Genomic DNA, 17,647 nt, shown 5'->3' with positions numbered 1-17,647 from the left:
ATATTTTTTTTTTCAAAGACGTCCACAGACGTCTTGGGCTATGCACGTGCGGTAATACCCAGGACGTCCACAGACGTTTTGGGCACAAAATGTGTTAAAATAGCTCCGCCGCCCTCGTTGAAAACAATGTACTCTGTATTTCCAGCTTGTCTCAGTTCAGGCTGCATGAACAGCGCTCAAGCACTCCGTTTCTCCCCCCTCTATATTGTAACTCTTCTGTTAGATCTGGGTTGGGTGTAAGAAAGAGCCCTGTGGGAGTGCTGTGGTGCAAAATCGTTTAATGGATCAAATCAGTGGTGGTTAAAACCTTGCAGTGATGGAACTATAGTGTTTTCCCTGAAGAAGACCTCCTAGGTCGAAACGTTGGATTCTTGTCAATAAATATACAGCATCGTGGCTACGTGTGTAGCCTTTTTCTAATTTTTACTATAGTGTTCTACAACAGGAAAATGTAGATCCTGTATTTTAACATAATTTAATGCATGGATTATGTGTGTGTGTGTGTGCTGTGTGTGTTTGTGTGTGTGCTTGCAGGCCTTACAGGACAAGGTGTGCGAGTTCCAGACTCGTCTGCACAGCGAAGAGGTCTCTCAACTGCTGCTGCAGACACTGCAGCAGAGTAGTCACGAGCTCAGTGCACAGGCCGACAGCAGCCTACCACACGTGCACAGTGCACAGGAGGACAGCAGCCTACCACACGTGCACAGTGCACAGGAGGACAGCAGCCTACCACACGTGCACAGTGCACAGGCCGACAGCAGCCTACCACACGTGCACAGTGCACAGGCCGACAGCAGCCTACCACACGTGCACAGTGCACGGGAGGACAGCAGCCTACCACACGTGCACAGTGCACGGGAGGACAGCAGCCTACCACACGTGCACAGTGCACGGGAGGACAGCAGCCTACCACACAGTGCACAGGAGGACAGCAGCCTACCACACAGTGCACAGGAGGACAGCAGCCTACCACACAGTGCACAGGAGGACAGCAGCCTACCACACAGTGCACAGGAGGACAGCAGCCTACCACACAGTGCACAGGAGGACAGCAGCCTACCACACAGTGCACAGGAGGACAGCAGCCTACCACACAGTGCACAGGAGGACAGCAGCCTACCACACAGTGCACAGGAGGACAGCAGCCTACCACACAGTGCACAGGAGGACAGCAGCCTACCACACGTGCCACAGGAGGAGCTGCTCTGTGCACAGCCTAACGGTGAGGGGACATACGAAGCCTACTACTCTGTCAAAACCTAGGTGTTCATTTAACTCTGTTACAAATGGATAAAATGAACACTGATGATTTTACGGTCCAGTGCTATAGCACTCAATACAAGTCTGTCTTGTTTTGGTCTCACCTGCAGTCTTACTCGTCCTTGACACAGCCTTAGACCGTAGGACTCTGGACCCTGGATGCTTGAATATTCACTTAATTACTTAAAAACGACCACTTGTCCACTTGACAGATTTTCAACCCATCTTCATATACTGTAATTTATCCCTAAACTTCATTGCCTTTTTTTTCTTCTTTTTTTTTTAAACTATTTTGAAAAACATTTTTGAATAGTTCAAATAGCCGATCTACAAGCTCACAACGTGTTAATGTAGATTGGCTAGATCGTGGTTTTCAACCAGTGGTCCTTGAGGGGGTTCCAGGTGGTCCCCAGCTAAATGATTGAGTTGGTTACCCTTATGGACCCTTATGGACCAAATGCAGACCGCGGCCATCTTACCATATAAGTTAATGGCAAGGTGCTAACAAGGTGCAACTTCCCATTGACAGCCCATTCATCCAAACAGAAAAGTCCTATCTAATTATATTAAATAACATCAAACTCACCGACATTGCAGCTGTACGAAAAGCTTGAATTATTCTCTTTCAATCCTGAAAGTGTTTCATAAAAATCCACCGTAGACATGTTATGAGCTACTTTGTGTCCTTGCAGGTGATTCTTTTTCTAAGTGTTGCAGTTTGGAAGTGCTCGTTAGATATCACTCAACAGCCCTGCATACCACCTGTTTTGAATTAGCACATAACGCAGGAGGCAGTGGGATGTTGCTTTACTGAAAACGAGTGCTTCCAAACTCTGATGGCCGTGGTCTGCAAATGGTCAATAGATCTTTAACTCTAGAATTAAACCAAATGGACCCGTGAGGGTCCATTTGGTTTCATTCTACGCTCTCAAGAGTTAAATTATTGTTAAACATCTGCATTATTGAAGTTTTACAAGAAGTCTCCTCAATTAGAGAATGTAGAAGAATTGTTATTTTGATCGTTTGCCGTGTATCTCTCCTAAGGTACCAACATCAATACAGCATGGACATGGACATATTCCTTAGTCTTGGGTCTGAGAGGCTAAATGTCATCAAACGGTGGTTCCGTGGCTCAAATGCAGAATACATAATGGAACTTGAAATGAAGAGGGTTGAAAACCAATGGGCTAGTTGAACAATTTTAATGTATTTCAAAATATTACGAAATTAGTGCCCTTGGTGTGGAAGGGTTCTATAGCAGGGTAGACAGGGCCCAGCTCTGGTACAGTCTAAGTTTGGTGTTGGTGCTGTACTGGGCCGACTTCCAGACGTTGTTAAGCCTCTGTAAGGTGTTTCTGGCCTTGCTGAGTCTGCTGGCGATGTCGCTACCTGCACCTCCATCGTGACTGACAATGCTGCCTCTGTATGTGAACAGATCTGTTGTGGGTAGGTTTATTCCATCTATGTGTATCGGTAAGGTGTTTGGGATGTTCAGCATCATCAGCTCCGTCTTCTTCAGGTTGATCTTCAGACCTACTTACTTTGCAAAGTTGTTCAGACAACATGTTTTCTCTTGCAACTGTTGGTGTGTGTGTGTGAGAACACAGCCAAGTCATCTGCGATGATGAAGTCGAGATCTTCCAATTGTGAGAAGAGAGTCTGATGCCTCTTGGTTTATCTGCGGTGGTTCTTCTCATCACCCAGTCTATAGGTGCTGCCACACTATCTAAAGAGCCGCGCACGTCTTAAGCTGTGCGCAGCTTATTTTCCGAGTTTTTAGAGTGCTGGTGGATGGAAAAGAAGCTCCACCTCCGCAGAAGACTTGCGCAACGGCCAGATTCCCGGAAACGCTCTCCTCCGCGCAAGTCGTCCACGGAGGTGGAGCTTAATTTCCATCCACCAGCTGTCTAAAAACTCGGAAAATAATCTGCGCACAGCTTAAGAAGTGCGCGGCTGTACGACCGTTTTGCGCTTAGGTGTGGAAACAGTGTATGACCAGGTTGAAGAGTAGTGCAGACACAATGACCTTGCCTCACCCCTGTTATGACTGCGAAACTGTGTTGACGGTTTACAATTTGGCATGTGAAGTTGTTATAGAAGCTTTTGATGAGAAGGACAAGTTGGTTTGGAATCCCAAATGAACTTACGTAGTATTCTCCATCAGCTGTCTCTGTGAATACTATAGAAAACCTTCTCGAAATCCACAAAGATTACAGTTGCCTCTGCCACTCTGTACACTGCTCTCTGATGTTGCGGTCAACACATCCTCTACCTTTCCGGAACCCTGCTTTGTTCCTTTTTTGTCTTTCGCATCTGATAGTCTTTGTACGATGATTCTGGCAAGGATTTAGCTGGTAAAAAAACAAAAGGGTCATGCCACGCCAGTTGTTGCAGTTGCTGAGGGCACCTTTCTTATTGGAATTAAAATACTCACAACCTACTGTACTTCTTCTCTCAGAGGGACAGCCGGCCACCTATGCTACATAGATAGTCGAGCAAGGCAAAACGGCATGGTAAAGAACATGGCCGGCTTTGTAAGACTGACCTCATATTATGTAAGCAACACAGCTGTAGCTAGTAATCAAGTGTAAAATGGGTGTGTTCAGTTCCTGCTTGCACATTGGCAGACCCATGGCTCTGGGCACATCTATAATGTAACACACCCATTATTAGGTTTATTGACTGCAGCTGCGTTGCTCACTAGCCTGCCGTGCTAGCCTCATCATGGCCTCCATGAGGATTACACATTTTCTGTTGTTGGTCTTGACCCGGTCTCGCCTCTCCTCAGTCTCTGTCTCGACTTGGTCTTGCTTTAGGTGGTCTCGAATAATGCAGCATCATATGCTATGGATGAACAATGGTAGAGCATAGAAATGGACAATCAAGAGGGGGCCAACTAGCTATCGGCAAAGTTTAATTTCAAATTGTGATGGATGTCAGATAGCACATAATAATAGTCTGTCATCATAGTCTGTCATCACGTAATTTGCAGCTGGGTTGACATAATTCAGTCGATAAATCATTAATATTGAGGTTGAGGGGGTCCCTGTTAACCCATTTTGGGCGGGGACCCCTTTTGGTGTTTTAAACATTGTTATAATTTAGCTATTGAAAAATAGCAGATCTACAAGCTCATAGCGCGCCACCGAGTGGCGCGCTACGAGCTTGTAGGTCTGCTATTTTTGAAGAATCGTGAAAATATTTATTTCAGAAAACTGGAGGATTTAGAAGATTTTTTTTTTATTTCAACGTCAGGCCTAAATGGGTTAAAGGCGCACAAAATAGGAAATCAAATTGTGATCCTTTGTAGATAATGGAGTGAAAGGAAAAGCAATTTATCGGGAAGAAAAGTTTGAAACTAGTAGTAGTTGACGTCTCAGGCTAAATGTTGTGCGTTTCGTAGGTGTAAGGGCCGTGCAGAGCCTGGCTGAGCCACGGGTGCAGAAGCAACACATCGAAAGCCTCAACAGTCCAGAGGAAGAGCAGCTCATTGTTCAGCTGCGCACACAGGTACCTCTAGCTGGACCCCAGCCTACAGTACTGTCTGTAAGTGTACTGTACACCCACCTAAAACCAGCCTACGATACTGTCTGTAGCCTGTAGACACACCCACCTAAAACCAGCCAACGATACTGTCTGTAGCCTGTAGACACACCCACCTAAAACCAGCCTACGATACTGTCTGTAGCCTGTAGACACACCCACCTAAAACCAGCCTACGATACTGTCTGTAGTCTGTAGAAACACCTACCTAAAACCAGCCTACGATACTGTCTGTAGCCTGTAGACACACCCACCTAAAACCAGCCTACGATACTGTCTGTAGCCTGTAGAAACACCCACCTAAAACCAGCCTACGATACTGTCTGTAGCCTGTAGACACACCCACCTAAAACCAGCCTACGATACTGTCTGTAGCCTGTAGACACACCCACCTAAAACCAGCCTACGATACTGTCTGTAGCCTGTAGATACACCCACCTAAAACCAGCCTACGATACTGTCTGTAGCCTGTAGACACACCTACCTAAAACCAGCCTACGATACTGTCTGTAGCCTGTAGACACACCCACCTAAAACCAGCCTATGATACTGTCTGTAGCCTGTAGAAACACCTACCTAAAACCAGCCTACGATACTGTCTGTAGCCTGTAGACACACCTAGCCTACGATACTGTCTGTAGCATGTAGAAACACCTACCTAAAACCAGCCTACGATACTGTCTGTAGCCTGTAGACACACCTAGCCTACGATACTGTCTGTAGCCTGTAGACACACCTAGCCTACGATACTGTCTGTAGCCTGTAGAAACACCTACCTAAAACCAGCCTACGATACTGTCTGTAGCCTGTAGATACACCCACCTAAAACCAGCCTACGATACTGTCTGTAGCCTGTAGAAACACCCACCTAAAACCAGCCTACGATACTGTCTGTAGCCTGTAGAAACACCCACCTAAAACCAGCCTATGATACTGTCTGTAGCCTGTAGACACACCTACCTAAAACCAGCCTACGATACTGCCTGTAGCCTGTAGACACACCCACCTAAAACCAGCCTACGATACTGCCTGTAGCCTGTAGACACACCCACCTAAAACCAGCCTACGATACTGTCTGTAGCCTGTAGACACACCCACCTAAAACCAGCCTACGATACTGTCTGTAGCCTGTAGACACACCCACCTAAAACCAGCCTACGATACTGTCTGTAGCCTGTAGACACACCCACCTAAAACCAGCCTACGATACTGTCTGTAGCCTGTAGACACACCCACCTAAAACCAGCCTACGATACTGTCTGTAGCCTGTAGAAACACCTACCTAAAACCAGCCTACGATACTGTCTGTAGCCTGTAGAAACACCTACCTAAAACCAGCCTACGGTACTGCCTGTAGCCTGTAGACACACCTACCTAAAACCAGCCTACGATACCGTCTGTAGCCTGTAGAAACACCCACCTAAAACCAGCCTACGATACCGTCTGTAGCCTGTAGAAACACCTACCTAAAACCAGCCTACGATACTGTCTGTAGCCTGTAGAAACACCTACCTAAAACCAGCCTACGATACTGTCTGTAGCCTGTAGAAACACCTACCTAAAACCAGCCTACGATACCGTCTGTAGCCTGTAGAAACACCTACCTAAAACCAGCCTACGATACTGCCTGTAGAAACACCCACCTAAAACCAGCCTACGATACCGTCTGTAGCCTGTAGACACACCCACCTAAAACCAGCCTACGATGCTGTCTGTAGCCTGTAGACACACCTACCTAAAACCAGCCTACGATACTGTCTGTAGCCTGTAGACACACCCACCTAAAACCAGCCTACGATGCTGTCTGTAGCCTGTAGAAACACCCACCTAAAACCAGCCTACGATACTGTCTGTAGCCTGTAGACACACCTACCTAAAACCAGCCTACGATACTGTCTGTAGCCTGTAGACACACCCACCTAAAACCAGCCTACGATACTGTCTGTAGCCTGTAGGCTCCAACAAACTGAATTTGTTGTACAGCACTTTGTGACTCCGTCCAGAAAAGTGCTATATAAAGTTATTATTATTATGAACTACACCTACTGTAATCAAAGTGTAAAAATGAACCCCCCATGGTTCCATGTACACTGAGGTGTTTCTCACTACACACACACACACACACACACACACACACACACACACACACACACACACACACACACACACACACACACACACACACACACACACACACACACACACACACACACTTTTTTCTTTTTTTTACACTTAAAGGTTTTGTCTTTTCAGTTAATGTTTATGTGATTATATATCCAAATTGAGTTTTGTTCATGTTTCCACTCTGAACTCGTCAGGTGGAGGAGCTGGAGGAGAAGCTGTTGGACCAGACCCAGGAGGCAGAGAGACTGCGCTCAGAGCTGGTGAGATGAGGCGAGGGAGGGGGTTACAGGTGTTATGTTATACTTTAGCTATTGAAAAATAGCAGATCTACAAGCTTGTAGGTCTGCTATTTTTTGAAAAATCGTGAAAACGTAGTACAAATCTTTGAATATATCTTCTTTCAGAGCCAACGTTTTAGCTCAAATCTTTGCTTCTGGGGGGGTCCCTGGAACAACATATTTTCAGATGGGGGTCGGTGGCCAAATACATATAATCTTGGGGGGTCCTTGACATGAAAATGTTTGAGAACGACTGACATAGAAACATAGGTTTTTTTTTTTCAGATAACTGTCAGGATTTAGAAGACATTTTGTAGAATCGTTCCCAGGTCTAAACGGGTTAAAAATAATGAGGGCAGAAGGATAGGGAACACTACCTGGGAGACAGCCCACATTCCTCCGCTGGGCTAGTGGGCTTTGGGTGGCTTTCCTGGGAAATCCACCTCCAGCTCTGCGTCAAACGGCTCCTTGGTTGCAGCCATAGATCTGGAGACTCGGCACAGACACACCTCTCCTTACAGGTGTACGGTTGCACCGTGACATACTTGTTCTGAAACGACAACCCCAGAGGGGGTGCGGCGCCCTCCATTGCAGGCTGGTGGAAATAGGACAGTTTCTTATTATGAATGATGAACCTATACACCTTTTATTTATTAACCCATTTAGGCCTGACCTCGAAATTAAAAAAAATAAAATCTTCTAAACCCTCCAGTTTTCTGAAATAGATATTTTCACGATTTTTCAAAAATAGCAGACCTGCAAGCTCGTAGCGCGCCACTCGGTGGCGCGCTATGAGCTTGTAGATCTGCTATTTTTCAATAGCTAAATTATTAGCTAACATAACATTAGTTATTATTGTTAAAAACACCAAAAGGGGTTCCCGCCCCAAAATGGGTTAAAGACCTTTTCAAAAAGATGTTACCTCTGCCCCGGACGGCTGGCATAGTCGTCTGGGCACCTAGGCTGCTGATGCCGCATGATGGTGTGTCGACTTCCCCTATAAAAAAAGATGTTACCTTATTTATGAAGTTATTTTCCGAAAGTTGGTATGAAGTACTTTATAAAATGAATGAAGATGCACAATAGAATAATGGAAGTAAAGGAACATAAGAGGAAGCATTACGCAGGAAATAAGATTACTATGAAAACTAGTGATGCACCGAATATTCGGCCGCAAATGGCTAAAAATGCATTTTCGGCCTATTCGGTTTCGGCCCGAATAGGCAGAAAATATATCACTGAATAGTGTATGCAATTAATGCATTCAAAAGTGCTGAATAAATGTTTTATTATTTAAGTTAAGTTTTGCCATAACCATTTATTTTGCCATAAATCAGGTAGCTTTAAGGTGCAACCATGACCGCAATGGTAGGAACAAAAAAATATATAATATTAATAATATTCTGATATTCGGTTTTCGGCCAACTGTTTCCTTTATTCAGTGTTCGGATTCGGCCAAGAATTTCCCTTCGGTGCATCCCTAATGAAAACGAGAGCATAGAATCAACAAAAACATTGTGGAAAAGAGAAGACGCCTTTTTGATACCTTTTTTGTCCTCCGTGGCTGCAGGGGGCGACGGACCTGGAGAAACACCTGGAGCTGCTGGTGGTTGAGAACGAGCAGCTGAAGCAGGAGCTGAAGTCATGCAAGAGCTCCCTGCTTCTCCACCAAGACGCGGCCGCTGCTGCCGCCGTCGCCTCCAAGAGCTCCCTGCTTCTCCACCAAGACGCGGCCGCTGCTGCCGCCGTCGCCTCCAAGAGCTCCCTGCTTCTCCACCAAGACGCTGCCGCCGCCTCCACCTGCAGCAACTGCCCCCACAGCCGGGTTAGTGCGCTGTGTGTGTGTGTGTGTGTGTGTGTGTGTGTGCTGTGAACGTGATTATGTGAATGTACAGAAAGTTTAACTTCAGTGTCACAATCCCCTATTGAATGAAACGTAAATTACAAAACGTCATCAAACTGTGATGTAGGGCCACGGTGGCACTGGCACAGTCGGTAGTGCTGTCGCCTCACAGCTAGAAGGTCCTGGGTTCGATTCCCGCTGGGGGCGTGTTCCCTCCTCCGTGTCATCAGTGCCCATACCCTAGGTGGGGTTGGCAAAAGGGCCTTTCTGTGTGGAGTGTTCTCCCCGTGTCCCCCAGGGTAGGTACCCTCACATGTTCTCCCCGTGTCCCCTAAAAAACATGCAGTAATCCTGGTCTCTATAAACTGCCTCCCCCTGGCCAGCCGGGGCGCCTAATGGAGGGGAAAGGAACTGGTCGGAATAACGTGTTCCTTCCACGCGCTACGTCCAACCAATGACCAATGTAGTCACTACGACCACTAGCTAGCCTAGCCACCGAGTTTGCTGCGCTCTGGGAGAACAGAGCAGCTGATTTTTTTGTTTTGATTAGGTGTGGAGTGGTGCTCGTTTGAACCACGGCTAGAAGGCTGTTTCAACCAATCAGATTGCTTCCTCGAAACGACCTGTTGTATAATAGTTAATTGACACTGGGTGAAAAAATGTGTTGCAAAATCGTGGGATAAAATGTATAAAAAAAAAAAAACTGATGTACTCTGTTGTACAGGATTTATTTTACAGTAGCATACTTTTCCCAGATTTACAGTGTACTTGGTTGCATGCAGATCTACAAGCTGCGACGCATTGTGAGCTTGTATATCGGGCCGTTTTCGGTGTACGATACCCGCACGCAACCAAGTATAACTCGGTATCCACTTGTTATCCACATTGTGGATCTGAGCATCACATCTAAATCTCCCATGGGTAACTATGACACAGGATGTGGACGCGTTGCGTGCGGAGGTGTCCCGCTGGGAGAGCCAGGCCAGGCAGCGCGAGAGGCGGCTGGCTGACCTGGAGCGTGAGCTCCTGGAAAAAGCGTCCAAGGTGGACGTCCTCCAGAGGCAGCTGGAGGACTCCACGCATCAGCTGACGGACAGCCGGCGGCAGCTGGAGGAGTCGAGGCGGCAGCAGGACGAGGCGGAGCTGTCCCTCGGACTGCAGCTCCGGGAGTGCGAGGAGGAGCTGGCGCGGCAGGCCGCCATGCCCTCACTGGTCAAGGTGACATTAATGACAAATTAAAAAGATACAATGAAGAGCAAAACAAATTGATTCTCCAACTTCTCTCTCAGGTTGATGCAATATATGGCTACTTGCAGACACATCTTGGTCAGTCATTCTCATGTTGGCACGTTATTTAGACTAGGTTAATTGTTTACCCGCATGGTATCCTATAGTTTCGATACAGATTTAGATGGCATATTGTTTTAGAGTAGACAAATAATAGGTTCAAGTTTCACCTGGTATTATAGTTCCTTGAGCCATTACAAAGTACATTCTAAGTACCGGTATGTGATTATTTACCTTGCTTATTGTAAGTCGCTCTGGATTACTGTCTGCCAGACAGGGGCCTTGTGGTTAGAGTGTCTGCCCTGAAACTGGGAGGTCGGGGGTTCGATCCCCGGCCGGGTCATACCAAAGACTGTAAAAATGGGACCCAATGCCTTCCTGCTTGGCACTCAGCGTCAATGGGTTGGATTGGGGGTCAAATCAACTAATGATTCCCGAGCGCGGCGCACGCTGCGGCTCACCGCTCCAAGAGATGGGTCAAATGCGGAGAACAAATTTCACTGCGGTAACGTCTGTGACTAATCGTACGACTTTTGACTTTGACTTTGCTAAATTGTAATTCTTGTTGGTGAAGCGAAACGAGCAAAAGTATTATCGTGAAATTAACGGGGTTTCTTTTCTCTTTCCTGTTGTGTGTGTGTGTGTGTCTCTCAGTATGTTACCCAGACAGTAGAGGTCAAAGATCCTGAGACCCAGAAGGCGTTGACTGAAGCCCAGGCCAAGAAGGCTGCTCTGCAGGAGCAGCTGGCTGTCCAGAGGCAGCTGCTGAGAGAGCTGGAAACCCAGCTGCACGAGTCCCAGAGGACCTGCACTCAGCTACGTACACAGGTACGGCTACAATTAGTACCATACCATCACTTCTGATGTGCTGGGGCACGGTGGCACAGTCGGTAGTGCTGTCGCCTCACAGCTAGAAGGTCCTGGGTTCGATTCCAGCTGGGGACGCTGGGGGGGGCCCCGTGTTGCCCTCCTCCGCGTCATCAGTGCCCATACCCGAGGCGGGCTTGGCGAAAGGGCCTTTCTGTGTGGAGTTTGCATGTTCTCCCCGTGTCCCCTAGGGTAGGTACCCTCACAAAAAACATGCAGTAATCCTGGTCTCTATAAACGGCCTCCCCCTGGCCAGCCGGGGCGCCTGATGGAGGGGAAAGGAACTGGTCGGAATAACGTGTTCCTTCCACGCGCTACGTCTAGCCAGGGAGACTCCCTCCTGTCAGGCTGAAAAGAAGCAGCTCCTCATGCATAGAAGGAAGCATGAGGTCAGTCTCCTCCAGGTTGGCAGAGGAAGTGTAGCGCCCAGGATTACATTAGATAATTGACACTGGGTGAAAAAATGGGTTGCCAAAATCGTGGGATAAAAAAATAATTAATGAAAAAAACAAAACTTCTGATGTGCTGTGGCTGTTTCTCTACGTACTGGTCCAACTTGTTCATATCGGTACCGAACCATAATGTGGCCAACGATAGGAGTTTGACCGGGTTCTTGAAGTCTCATGGAAAGAGACCCCGACCCAGAGTTTAGGTTGACCACTCATCCCTGCGACATACTAGCGTCATGTCCGGGGGGTTTGCATCAAGCCGCCTCGCGCTACAGAAATGGAAGATGTGCTCCTGCCCTGTGGGCCTCATGGCTCTGCAAAGCTTACTACTTAATTGCGCATTCGTGGCTCTGTAGTTTAACCCCCTCTCTTTCTCTGCATGCATTTGGTTACAGCTGCTGACGGACCAAGGCCGTCTCTGCAGCCTTATTTCTAAGGCTGTCGGCAGGGCTAACGCCGGGGTCATTCGCAGGTTGTCCAAGGTTGGGCCCCCAATCCCCCCCTAAACCCTCCATGTCATCTCAGGTTGTCCAAGGTTGGGCCCCCAATCCCCCCCTAACCCCCTCCATGTCATCTCAGGTTGTCCAAGGTTGGGCCCCCAATCCCCCCCTAACCCCCTCCATGTCATCTCAGGTTGTCCAAGGTTGGGCCCCCAATCCCCCCCTAACCCCCTCCATGTCATCTCAGGTTGTCCAAGGTTGGGCCCCCAATCCCCCCCTAACCCCCCATGTCATCTCAGGTTGTCCAAGGTTGGGCCCCCAATCCCCCCCTAACCCCCTCCATGTCATCTCTGGTTGTCCAAGGTTGGGCCCCCAATCCCCCCCCAACCCCTCCATGTCAACTCTGGGATTGAGTGATCAAACGTATCCGCCTCGGGGTGCATACTTAATTTAGACTAGTCATTGGTTAGACATGGGTTAAGGTTAGGTTTAGGTGTGCTGCCCCGTGGGAGGTTAGGTTTAGGGTGAGGGTTTGAGAAAGGTTGTAGTTGTAGGACTAATGACTGGTCTAACCAATGACTAGTCTAAACCAAAAACTGTCTAAACTAAGTACTGCACCCGTAGCCTCAACTGTTCCCAAGTTCCAAGAGTTATAACTCAAGGTACTGTTAGTGATATCATTTTGTTAAAGGAAAGTAAATAGCTCTGTATTCTGATAATAATCATTGCTACAGCATAGAGTGTTTGTTCAGAAATATATCCCAGTGTCTCCAGCTCTTTAGTAAACGGTTGAGTCGGAATACTAATTTCATCCAATCAGGAAAGAGATCTCATGGCACATGGCACAGGATAGACATTGGAAGTGATGAAATAAATGAATGAATTAGTGACTCACCTTAAAATATGTTTAGTGTTTTCTCTATAAGAGCTGGAGAATACATCAGAATCGGAGCTTTAACGTTTGAACAAAATGTAACAACATATCACTTGCACCACCTTTAATGTCCATGGGTGATTAAGAAAGTCCCATCGTACCCAGTCATACCTTTAAACGTCCATGAGTGAGGAATAAATTAAAAATCCATGGGACCTTTGGACCATGGGACCTTTGTCCCCTTGGACCATGGGACCTTTGAAACCCGTGAGATCTTTGATTGATTGATTGATTGAAGAATTTATTAACAGTTTGCAGAATTACAGTACATTTCAAGCACAAACTCAATACAAAGGCTGTTAACTGTGAGTGGACGACCCAATTAAGCATTACACTTGTTTCCAACAGGGTCCACCATGTTCAAATCATCAAAACATTTAGAGACGTACAAATAGACACTGCTATAGACAGAACAGGAATTCATCAAAAAAGAATTCATCAAAAAGGAGGTAAAAAGGGAAAAGAAAAATATACAGTGAGGGGAAAAAAAGGGGGGGGCGGGGGGGGGGGATTCACGTTCAGCTCCGTTAAATTGTTTGTTTTCCTTGGAGGAGCTGTGTTGGGTCCCCAAGTCGGCTCCGTGGCCGTACCTTGAGTTGGCTGTGTGGCCGTGACCATCTCTTGTGTTGTCCTTGCGTTGGGTCCCCAAGTTGGCTCAGTGGCCATACCTTGAGTTGGCTGTGTGGCCGCGACCGTCTCTTGTGTTGTCATTGCGTTCGTGTTTGAGGGATTCCGATTTTACAGGGGCCAGTTTCGAATTGCAGCCGTCCGTAGGTGCCCTTTGAGAGCGGTTTTGAAAGAGTCAAGGGATTCGCATGTCTTAATGACAGTTGGTAGGGCGTTCCACATTTTAGTGGCATAGGAGCGAAAAGAATTTAGTCCCTTGTTTGTGCCGAATCTGGGTTGTACATGGTTCGTTGCACTCCCTCTGGTGTTGTGGGTGTGGACTTCGTTAACATTAAGGAAGTATCTAGACAGGTACATGGGTATCTTGGTGGTGTATCGAATCTTGTGGACCAGACCCATTGCAAGATGCTGTACTCTGTCGTCGACCCTAAGCCATTCCAGCCTGTCGAAGTGGGCAGGGGTGAGGTGGGTTCGGGGGGCTAGATCAAGTAGGAGCCTGACCAGTTTGTTTTGGGAAGTCTGGAGCCTGGTTTTAAGGGCCTTTGAGGTGCTGTGGTACCAGGAGGTGCATGCATAGTCAAAGAAACCCTGTACAAGGCCTCCTGTTAAGGTCTTCAAGGTGTTTTTGTTGACCAGTGAGGAGATCCTGTAGAGGAATCTTGTTCTATGGTTGACTTTTTTGATTACGTTGGTGGCCATTTTATCACCGGAAAGATTAGCCTCCAGGATGGAACCTAGGTATCTCCTGTATATGTGATGTGAACAGTTCCCTGTATCTACTCTCCTGTGGTGTAAAGTAACTACTCAACTACTACTACTACTCTTGTACTTTTTACTCCACCACAATTACTTCAAAACGTTGTGCTTTTACTTTTTTCAAGTAAATGTAGAATTCTGCACAGTAAAACAATGTGAGTACTTATTCCACCACCACTCCCAGGACCCCTGCTTCCCTGTGTGGTTTATCGTGATGTGGAGTAAACAACCTCCCCTTGTCTACCCTGCCCAGAATCTCTTTTAGGATTAGTGTTCAGATATAACTTGGGAGCAGTGTTGTTTTTGGCAGCAAATTTGGATTTTAGTTTTAGTCATAGTCTCTTAAATAGTTTTAATTTAGTTTCAGTCACATTTTAGTCACCTGGAGTGTTTTAGTGTTGGTCTAGTTTTAGTTGACTAAATATAAGATTTTAGTAATCTGCCAAAAAAGATTATTTTGGCAGGCCTTGATGCCGTCATAATGGCTGATTTTACACTTGCTGAAAATAGCCCATCTGCTATTTCAGAGTGTAAAATGACTTATACTGGATCTCTTGTCCACCAGTCGCTTCCTAAAATTTTAGTCTAGTTTTTATTTGTTGACGGAGTTGTCAGTATATTTAGTCTTTGTTTTAGTCATCATAGCTTAGTTTTCATTTAGTTTCCATTTAGTTTTCGTCTTAGTTTTAGTCGACAAAATCAACACTGCTTGGGAGCAGTGTATTTCTTGACCTGGTTCATCTCCTTAGCTAGCCTAGATCCCCCCCCAACAGAGACCTGGTTCATCTCCTTAGCTAGCCTAGATCCTCCCCAACAGAGACCTGGTTCATCTCCTTAGCTAGCCTAGATCCCCCCCAACAGAGGCTCCCCCCCAACAGAGGCTATCGTCGTTGTAACAATTGGCAGTAGGATATGAAGTGGTTAGGGTTGAATGCTGTCATTGTAAGTAGTAGGATATGAAGTGGTTAGGGTTGAATGCTGTCATTGTAAGTGCCACTTTAAGTTGGCTTCTAGCCAGTACTTCTAAAGTCCATCTCTGGTATTTCAACCCTGATCTTTGCAAAACTCTTCGTACTGCAGTTTGGTTTTACCCTATCCTGCCACTATGAATACCGTGTACAATGAAATACATGGAACTCAGTCTCATATTCACAGTTTTACGTTTGACTGACTCGGAGCCAGACCCCGTGCAGATGTCTTGCGTCAAAGTCAAACTACATTTATTTATTTTGATTTCTTGAATCTTATTCTCAACTGTTTTACTCTTAAATGCTGCTCTCAGTAAATGTTATCTTAACCAGTTTCGCCCTGTATACTTACACGCACACAGAGCAATAGTACAAATGTATGCTCTGCAAGCTAAAAACATGTCACAAGATTGCAGAAGGGCAATGTTTGGGCTATTTCTGAATGTTGAAATTCTTTGAATTTGGAACATCTTCTCATAATGTCCAAAATAAGGACACCAGGTTGCAAGTGGTTAATTGCATTCACATGGTGTCCTATGTGCATGTAAGTGGATTCCCACAACATTTGTTTTGGTTCACTCAACATCCGGCGTATGTGCAAGGTTTTACAAACAAACGCAGGGCCTTTTTAAATAAATTGACAACAAGGCAGGTGTGTGGACAGTGGGCCATGGGCCAGGGTTGAGAACTATTTGCTACAGTACCACTGTGTGTGCCTCAAACAAGGCCCACATGTGAGACTGGATGTTGGCCAGGTATAGAGCGTCGCAGTCCCGCCCCCTTTCATGACGACGTGAATTCCCCATTCATTTTCTCCATATGCTTTTCAAGAAGTATTTATTTAAAGAAGTTTACGCAGCGGACAAAGCCAACTCGAGTTGTGACAAAATCACGACAACAAACACAACATTTTGGGCCGAACAAATAATTACAAAGATGAAAAAAACAAAAAAAAAAGTGTTTTCTTCTTCTTTCTAATTATTTGTTCGGCCCTAAAATTTTTGTTTGTTGTCATGATTTGTCACAACTCGAGTTGGCTTTGTACGAGGCTTAAAAGGTCTTTAACCCATTTTGGGCGGGAACCCCTTTTGGTGTTTTAAACATTGTTATAATTTAGCTATTGAAAAATAGCAGATCTACAAGCTCATAGCGCGCCACCGAGTGGCGCGCTATGAGCTTGTAGATCTGCTATTTTTGGAACTGGAGGATTTAGAAGATTTTTTTTTAATTTTGAGGTCGGGCCTAAATGGGTTAAATAAATACTTTTTGAAATGTCTGAGGAAAATGAACAGGGAATCATTTCCTGGGCCCTGGTAGGGGGGGCGGCGGGACTGCGACGCTCTATTGGTTGTTGTCCTCCCACCACTGTAGCTGCTTCTACCAACAGCCCCTTCCACCTGTGCTCAGATCCTGGTGTATGAGGGGGAGATGGAGAGAGCCCAGGGCCAGCTGGAGGCCGAGATGCAGAACCTGGAGGACGAGAAGAACCGCGTCATCGAGGAGGCCTTCATCAGAGCCGAGAGCGAGATGAAAGCCGTGCACGAGAACCTGGCAGGTGTGTGTGTGTGCGTGTGTGTCTGTGTGTGTGTTCCAGTGTTGTTTTTGGCAGCAAATAATATTAGTTTTAGTCGTAGTCTCTTGAATAGTTTTCATTTTAGTTTTAGTCACCTGGAATGTCTTAGTTTTTGTCTAAACATAAGAATTTAGTCGACTAAATTGATTTAGTCGTACAAAATGTATTTAGGCAGGCCTTGATGCCGTACGTAATGAGAGTTTTTTTTCACTTGCTGAAAATAGCTGTGCGTTGTGAGCTTGTAGATCTGCTATTTTCAGCATGCAACTAATTGTAAAATGACTTATACTGGATCTCGTGTCCTTCCTAACATTTTAGTCTAGTTTTTATTTGTTGACAAAATTGCCAGTATATTTAGTTTTAGTCATCATAGCTTAGTTTTCATCAGTGAAAGTTTTCGTCAGTGAAAAAAGGCAGTCGACGAACATTCTTCGTCTTAGTTTTAGTCGACGGAAACAACACTAGTGTGTTCATGTATTTGTGTTTCCTATGGGTGTATGTTTTCTAATCTATGTCACAAGCTTGTCACAGTGCATGGTGTTCTGGGAAATGGTACAGCACTGAGCAATGGCATCATTAAAGCTGCATTGGATGACATTTCTGATGTCACAAGGACTTAATCATTTGGAGAGGGAAGGCTAATTCCTAATGCAACACTAAAATGTGACTAAAACTAAGTAAACTATTCAAGAGACTGA

General features: G+C 46.0%; 1 protein-coding gene across 2 annotated transcripts in view; it reads left to right on the top strand.

The window, feature by feature from the left end:
• kifc3 (kinesin family member C3) overlaps positions 1–17,647 on the top strand; it is an 83,478-nt gene that overhangs the window by 37,645 nt on the left and 28,186 nt on the right. Inside the window, exons 4-11 of one of the 2 annotated variants that reach the window (XM_079497939.1) lie at positions 535–786; positions 925–1,222; positions 4,664–4,770; positions 7,122–7,187; positions 8,776–9,030; positions 9,985–10,266; positions 10,990–11,163; positions 16,784–16,931. In XM_079497939.1, the coding sequence (XP_079354065.1) occupies positions 535–786; positions 925–1,222; positions 4,664–4,770; positions 7,122–7,187; positions 8,776–9,030; positions 9,985–10,266; positions 10,990–11,163; positions 16,784–16,931 (1,582 nt within the window). Of the gene's footprint in view, positions 1–534; positions 1,223–4,663; positions 4,771–7,121; positions 7,188–8,775; positions 9,031–9,984; positions 10,267–10,989; positions 11,164–16,783; positions 16,932–17,647 lie in introns of both variants that reach the window. The other variant, XM_079497938.1, reaches the window with a different exon arrangement.

This window comes from Electrona antarctica (genome assembly GCF_951216825.1).
Source record: "Electrona antarctica genome assembly, chromosome: 3".
Taxonomy (NCBI): Eukaryota; Metazoa; Chordata; class Actinopteri; order Myctophiformes; family Myctophidae; genus Electrona; species Electrona antarctica.
The sequence above is the reverse complement of the archived record's forward strand: the minus strand, read 5'-3'. Positions and strand labels throughout refer to the sequence as shown.